The sequence below is a fragment of the Vigna umbellata genome, chromosome 6 (assembly GCF_029865625.1).
Source record: "Vigna umbellata cultivar VRB3 chromosome 6, Vumbellata_1.0, whole genome shotgun sequence".
Classification (NCBI taxonomy): domain Eukaryota; kingdom Viridiplantae; phylum Streptophyta; class Magnoliopsida; order Fabales; family Fabaceae; genus Vigna; species Vigna umbellata.
Window position 1 is genome coordinate 18,692,370 of NC_142170.1, and position 8,177 is coordinate 18,700,546.

At 29.7% G+C, this 8,177-nt stretch overlaps 1 protein-coding gene across 1 annotated transcript; it reads left to right on the forward strand.

Annotated features, from left to right (window-relative positions):
- Positions 1-5,453: 5,453 nt before the first annotated feature.
- Positions 5,454-7,714, forward strand: LOC124831925 (uncharacterized). Its single transcript, XM_047306029.2, has 2 exons — positions 5,454-6,005; positions 7,503-7,714. Exons 1-2 carry the CDS (start codon positions 5,695-5,697, stop codon positions 7,555-7,557), a joined length of 366 nt encoding a protein of 121 aa, XP_047161985.1. The 5' UTR covers positions 5,454-5,694; the 3' UTR covers positions 7,558-7,714.
- The last annotated feature ends 463 nt before the right edge of the window (positions 7,715-8,177 follow it).

Sequence of the window (8,177 nt, forward strand, 5' to 3'; positions counted from 1 at the left end):
ACAGAAAGAAAACAACCAGAACCAACAGACATAATCTATATAACAATATATAAATGACAATTTTATATCATTAATGTAAGAACCTAGAAAATAGAATGTTAGAATTGGTAGGTGTTTTAAAATAATGAGACAAAGTATTATAAAGATTTAAAAATAAGTTGATTAAATAAATATAATTTCTTCAACTCGTCTCATTATTTAAAACACTCTTTATCTTTCTAAAACTCTTTCTCTTTGCTTTCTTTCACTTCTTTCTAAGATTTCTCATCTCTTGATCATCTGTTTGATGATCAAGAAGTTCCTAGAAGATCACATCTAAGTTATCTCCACTTCTACCCGATCAATTCTCTGTTTAGAGAAAGTAAGTTTCTACAATTTTTCCTTTGTAATTTAAATTTTTGGTCATGCAAAGAATCTTTTTTTTGCATGTATAAAAAGTGTTCCTTCCTTGATTCTTGACCAACTTGCGTTTCTAAGGCTTTTCGATCACCAATTGGTGTGAGTTGTAGGTTTTTCTAGAGTTCCTTGTGATGGAAGCAACAATTGAGAGTTTTAGAACCGTAGGAGTTATTTTCTAAGGTAAGGGAAGCTAGATTTTTTCTTTAATTGATGTTTGTGACATAAGTTTGGTGTTTGTATGTGTATTAAATTGATTTGATTTGATTTCTATTTTTATGCTAGTGTTAACTCATTTAAGTGATGAAATTCTGATGTAAGATATTTTGGATGATATTTTGGTCATGAATTATATGTGAATATGTTGTATTACTGATTGGAATGTGTGTTGCATAGTTTTTGGAGTAAAGAGTTGAAAATCTAGGAGTTTTGGTAGTTAAAATGGAGGTTTTGATATGCATTTTGGTGAGATAGTGTTTGGATGGATAAATCTGGTATTGCAGGTATAATTATATGTTATTTGAGGTTTTTTAGCACCTTGAGTTGATATAAATTTCATAGGGAAATCGGTATGGGCCAATGCGATGGTTTTAAAAGGTTTTATCAAATAAGGGGATTTTGACATGTAAATCTTGTTATAAGTTAGGAAGCAAACTCAAAAGTTTGGGGGTTAGATATTTAATCTTTTAGAACTGATTTTGATGTTAAAATGGGGGAAATTTGATGCAAGAGTGTTTAGTGCTGGATAGGTGGAGTTTAGCTTGGTTTGGAACTAATTTTTGGAGGTTTGGACTAGTGAGAATTTGAATTATAGGTTCTATGTCTAAATGCTGATTTTGGAGGGTCTTGGTAAGCCATTTGTGACTTATTCGGACCCCTAAGTTGCTCAGATATGAGCTAGAACTGGTGGAGTTTAATTTGGATCTCTAAAGTGAGGTTTTGGTAAATTATGGATTGGAATCTTGTGTCAAAACAGTTTAAAATGAGTTTAGGTTGATTTAGATACATTTGGTTAGGTCAATTTTAGTTTAGAATTCAATCTACGAGTGGTAGAAGTTGGGAAAGATGCATAGAATAAGTCATGAGTGGTTGAAGGGTACATATTATGCATTTTCGGTGCTGTAAAATTATGCAGTCTCGCTGAGTGAGTGTAGCCGCTGAGCGAGTAGACTATGTCGAACTGAGTGAGTGTAGCCGCTGAGCAAGCAAAACTCATTATTTCTATATTCGCATAGCGAGCTAGGGGCGTTGAACGATCAGTCCAGAACATGTTTTGATTCTTTCTTTATTTTCTAGTAACTTTGAACTATGATAGCACTTTGATGATGGGGTAGAAGTACCTGTTATATTATATGATGATTTATTCTGGAGGTTATATATATGCATTTTTTGAAGTATTGTTGATGGACATCATTCCATGACTTATGGAGAGGTTGCATGATAGTGCCTTGTATTGTTGTTGTATAAATGTATGGAGCTTTGAACCAGTGGTTTATTCTGACACTCTAATGGTCATTCATTCTCAAGTAGAGAGGGATGAGTCATGTGGTGAGAGTAGCGGGAGGTTCTTGTCTATAGGCTTTGATCATGGCCATATGCAATTGAAATGGTCTAACATTGTATGGTAGCTTGGTTTCAGCCAGTTGTATTACCATCACAAGTGCACAGATTACCAATAGTTCGACATTCATATCGAATCCATATGAGTCTTGTCTAGGTCTTTGCATGTATAAGATGACTAGATTGTTATAGTTAATTTACGTAAAAATGTTTAAATTTGTTAATGTAACATATGAATTGTCTTGTATCTCTAGCTTACCCTTTTTGTTTGTGCTTTATTATATGTTCTTGTACTTCTTTCCTGGCTATGATCATCTATGGCTGTGAGTAGATGGTGATGAGATGTCTGTAGAGCAGACTCTAGAGGAAAGACTGACTAATGTTTAGTCTTGTTAGACCGTGTAGATGTTTATAGTTTTGATAGAGGTTGGGTTGTATATAAAGTTTATTCTATAATTTTTTTATGATTGTATTAACTTTATATTCCTCGCTTGTCTATTGTTCTAGTTTTATTGATTTTGTGATGACTCTATTATTGTATTTGTACTATATTTAGGATGTTACAATTAACACCCCACTTTTATGAGTCATTAAAACGCCTTGAAACTTATAAACTTTTTGCAACATCATAAAAAAATCTCCAAAAACAAAAATTGCATCCATTTAATAAATTTAAATGTTAATTAATACTTACAAAACCAAAAATAAAATAAAATTATAAACCAATATATAAATTCTTAAAATTCTTTTCTTAAAATAGATACAATTCCTATGAAACTCAAGATAACATTTCCTTTCTCTCAAGCGTCTACTCAATACCTGAAATATCTGCATTGCTCCCATATAACACGTTATATGATCATCGCCACACACACAAACAAGTATGAGTGAGATAATAGAATAAATATCAAAATAAATACATCATTTATATCTCAATTGTTACGCATTTATCCTAATCCTATAAGACCAAATATCTTATGTTGATAGGGGGAGCCTAGACTCCACATATATTGGATTTTTTTTATGAATCATCCTTGCACAACAAAATGGCATAAGAAGTGTTTAAATTATTAACATGTTAGTGCTAGATGTATTAATCATAAAATGATTAATGAAATAAGCCTAAATAGATTCAAAATCTAGGTTTCTGGTAGAGATAATCGATTATATTAGTGATATAATCCATTAGATTAAGCCAAAACACTTAGAATGCAAAATAGGGCAAAATGCTCTATTATAATCTATTACATTAGTTACATAATCGATTAAAACATAGAGAAAGACATAATTTATTAAGAAAGGAAAATGGATGAGAAACAAGACATAGTGGCAAAATAATCGATTATATACGTTACATAATCGATTAAAACAGAAAGAAAGGTTTTATCCATTATATAGATAACTTAATTTGTTAGATTAGTTGAAAGAAGAAGTTATAAGCATAATTGTCAAAATAATCGTTTACATAAGTACCTTAATCCATTAAAATAGAAGGAAAAGCTTAATAAATTATGTTATTAACATAATCGATTAAACTGCGAAAGGATTTGGTTTTTCTATGTAAACCAAACTTGGGACCTGACTCTTTAATGTTTTAATTGGCATATATTAACATTCTCTCCGAGTTTTGAGTACAGGTTTTCTCAAGAAGCATTCTTGGAGGATTTCAAGCTTCATTGGTGATCAAGCAATCAGGAATTCATTCAAGATTCATTGGACTTCATATGTTATGATTATTTTGCATTATAAGAGCGTTATACAATGAGGTTCTTGTATCTTTTATTTGATTTAGCACTTTTGCTAGGTAGGCCAAGTTAGAGAATCAATGTTTCCTCTCTTGTATTGTTAGAGATTGAGTGTATAATCTCTTTTGTTGTTTGAGAGTGAGAGAATCCTCTCTTGTATTTGATGTTTCAAATTTGAGTGGTGTGAGGATAGCAATTGAGAGCATCATTGTATTCTTGTACTCAAATCTTGATTAGTGGATTGTCCCCTAACTAAGGTTGTTGAGGAAAGACTAGATGTAGGCTAAAGAAAAGTTGAACTAGTATAAATCTTTGTGTGCTTTGATCTTTCTTTCATCTTTCTTTCTTTGGTTGATTCAAATATATATTTTTTATTTATTTCAAGATTTAAAGATCTTCAAAGATTTCAAAAAGATTTTAAAATTCAATTCACCACCCTCTTGGCTTGAGATATTAGGGCTACATTTCTAACAACTTTAATACACAGTTAGACTATAACAAGCAATACAATAATCATCCATACATTCCCTTAAAAGGAATCATGCTCAACCCAATAGCTCTACACAACTTGTCCATTAAAGGTAACTTGTGTCTATATTAACCAGCTCTATAAACGTATGTCATCTTCCATACTTCACCGCATCATTCCTGTTTACCAAAACAGGATGATTAGAGTGGTCTTCCACTACAGCTTCACACCCTTCTCCCCTACTCCTTAAGACCTACGAGTAAAAAATCCAAGTTGCTCAGAGTGAAAGATAAATAAACTTTAGCATTTAGAAAGATTTAAAAACTTACTTTTTGTAAAGTTCAGATACATTCTCTCGCCTAACCAACACTTAGCTCATCCAGCTAATTAAGCATTGTTGCAATTTGTCCAATTGCCATTCTGCTCACTCAAGCAAAGGTGTCAGCATTATGTTTTATTAACCTTTCGTGTAGGATTTTATATGAATCTTTATTAAAAATCATTTTTGTATTTATTATGAAACGACTCAGGATTAACTTAATTGTATCTAATTTATTAACTATTAATTTGGCAATATTGAAGTTACTTATGTTAGGTAGTGATAATTTGATAGCGTTAAAGACAATCTATTAATAAACAAACTTTTTCAATTTTTAACTTTTTTATTCTGACCAATAACAAAATTCTACAATATGAAATTCTAATTTCCTTTTCTTTAATGAATTTAAAATTCTATTATTTTAATTATTTGAAATACTTCTTAAAATTCAATCTTCTTTTAATTTTTTATCAAAACAAGTCATTTTACTTAAAAAAAAAATAAATTCTTTAAATAAATGAATTATTCCCTAAATTGTTTCATCCAAACACAATATTAAGGTATTATTTAGTTTTATACAAGCAAAATATTTAATATAAGCTAACAAAATTTATTATCTAGAAATTATTATTTTTATATTCTATCAGTTGATTATATATATATATATATATATATAAAATAACAGTTAATGTGTCAAAATGTTATTTTATTAATATTTTATTTGAAACAAATTCACTTGGGTGATGTTATGATATCTTAATTTATTTTCGAAACCTCTTAAATATTTAACAAACTCACACATTTATTCAAAAACGGAAATACTTGACAATTAAATAAAAAGTTTAAATGAATGGTAGATAGGTGTGGGAATCAATTGTAATAAAGTTGAAAGTAAAGGGGCAAAATGATACTTTGCAATGGATAACGCCAAAATGGTTGACGGAGAATAGCTATAAAATTGGGTTTTCCAGTGTCACAAAGCAAAACCCGGTCATTCACAAACAAGAAGAAAATCACTTTTTTTCTTTTTCCTTTTTCCTCTTCAATTTCAATCAATATAACAAATGGGTCAATCCCTTCGATCTTTCTCCTTTCTGGGACACCGAATCTCTCCTTAATATCTTCCGATTCCACTGGTTTCTTTTTTCTTTTTCTTTTCAATTTTCTTCCCGCATATTAACAAAGGAAAAGAAAAAAGAAACGAGATGAGGTTTCTCTTCGAATTCGTTTCATGTTGTGGCTTGCCCACGCAGCGCACGCCGGAGCCAGCCGTATTGCCGCTCGAGGAGGAGAGGTCGTTTGTTTCTGAGGCGGCGCCCACCGTGTCTGTTCGCCGCCGTCACCGTAAGAGGCAGAGGATGGGCTCGGCGGAGTGGAGGCCGTCTCTGGGACCGATCTCGGAGGACGGCGCGACTCAGGCGAAGGAGAGTCCCCGGAAAAACACGGCGGCGTCCCCCGCGAGCGACGCAAAAAAGAGGACCACCGCCAAGGTTCGCTACCGCAGTTACAGTGACGGGTCAGTGAAATCGGTTTAAATTTAACTGAAATACAACCTCTGCCGTCAAAACATTACATTTAATTTAAAATTAAATAACTTAATAAGATTAATAAGATAAGAAACTGCATTAGTTAATTAAATAAAATTTAAATGGCTTCCCATCTAATTACTTAATTAAGGTAAAAAGTATATACATAGTAATAACACTTTATAAGAAGACTTAGTATTTCCGTCAACACTTGAAAAAAAATATATCAACTACTACTATTGTTATAATTATTAACTTTTCTTGAATATAAATTTAATTTTCTATAAATTAATTTAATCAATAAATAATATATTATTTTTTTATGTTGTTTTTCTGTATAATAATTTTTGTAAAAGATTCTCAAAACAAATAACAAATCAACTAATTTGTCAATTTTCATTGGCTTATGTAATTTTGTTATGAATATCATAAATAAAATAATTAATGAATTTTCACACGTTTTGAAAATAAATAATGACGAAAGCAAATAGTCTATTGGTTTTTTTTTTCAATGACTTCTAAATTGAAGAATCAGCTCACTGTTAAATATAGAATAGAAATTTTGAAAAAGTTATGAGTAAATGTCTCTGGGTATAACTGCTGTCACTTTTCATTAATTATTTTTTTGACAACTATTTATTTATGGAAAATGAAAGTGAATTATTTTAGAGATATAATTAGTGGGCCACTGGCTGCTATGTTCGAACTAAACATAAATTGTTTAGAAATAAATAAATTTTAGAAGTGAGTGCTAACCCTTTTTCTTCTTGGCCTTATTTGCAATATATATATATATATATATATATATATATATATATATATATATTTTACGCAGTTGACTTACACGTTAAAAATGTAATATTTTTTAATATCACTTTACTTCCACGTTATTTTTATTTTATGCATTGAATATATATTATTGTTAATAGATTAGTTTAACTAACACTAGCCCCTTCAATTTCACGCGAAAGTCTAATCCATTAATAATTTATGACTTTGTATATTATTAATGTCAATGTACAACTAAGATTAACTAATTAACACAAGCTTCTTTCAAAAGAAACACACACACTTGCATGACAGTTTAATACCATTTAATGGAAAAATATTTTTTATTTAGAAAAAAATGAGACAACCATGTTTACTCACATGAACTAAGCACAAATATTTATGAAGTTCCATTTTATCACCTTTCTTACATATATAGTCATACTCATTGAATCCATTTTTTAATAGTTAAATATCCTTGATAATGATTATTTATATAAACAGTGTTTAATAGTTTATTTGTTTATGAGTGACATGTAGACCAATGTCACATGTTACACCAATGAAATTTCATTTAAGATAGGCAAATGAAATTGAAAAAATCATTTTAATAAAAGGAAGAAGAAGAAGAACAAACTGTTAAATATAGAAACAACTTCATAAGATTTCATTGCTTGAGTAAAAAATGTTGAATCTTTTTTTTTCTTTCTAATTTGCAGGTCATCCATGCCCACGATGATACCAACTTTTTCTCCGACGCCATTTATGTTCTAAACTTTAGGGTTGGATTTCTAGCTGCAAATATATGTATATATTTACAAACTACATGGGTCCAGCTAATAAAATCAAAGCGTTGTGAAGATTTCAATTTGAACTGTTAATGAATGTAGGCTTTTTATTGTTTTAAAACAATAATATATTCTTCCTGGCCTTTCTTTTTTGCTTTCTTAATAACAAAATTTAAATAAGTCTGATGCAATATTGTTTCACCTAAAATGATTTTGTTACGTGATTCACCCTACTTCTTTTTAACTTACATTTAAATTTTAGATTAAAACTAAAAGTTAGAACATATAAGTATAAATTGTTTGTCAATTTTCATTATTTTTAGCGTAAATTCTCCTTTGAATCAGAGGCTATGTGATATTTTTCCGATCATCTTAAATGTTATTAAGTATTTTTTATAAATGTCAAAAGCTACTTTAATTAACAAAATTTAATTTTAGATGCGATTACAAATAAAATACATTGTTGTTCTATAATAACTTTAAGAGAATAAATAAAAGTAGATGTAATAAAATATTATTAAATTACATTAATAATGTTTTATAAAAAAAAAGGAAACAAGATCCATGAGTCTCAACCAAAAAAAATGAAGTATTACATAAGGAAAT

Coding starts and splice junctions, on each gene's coding strand:
- LOC124831925 (XM_047306029.2), top strand. CDS start 5,695: ATGAGGTTTCTCTTCGAATTCGTTTCATGTTGTGGCTTGCCCACGCAG. Junction 6,006..7,502: donor TACCGCAGTTACAGTGACGG/GTCAGTGAAATC, acceptor TCTAATTTGCAG/GTCATCCATGCCCACGATGA.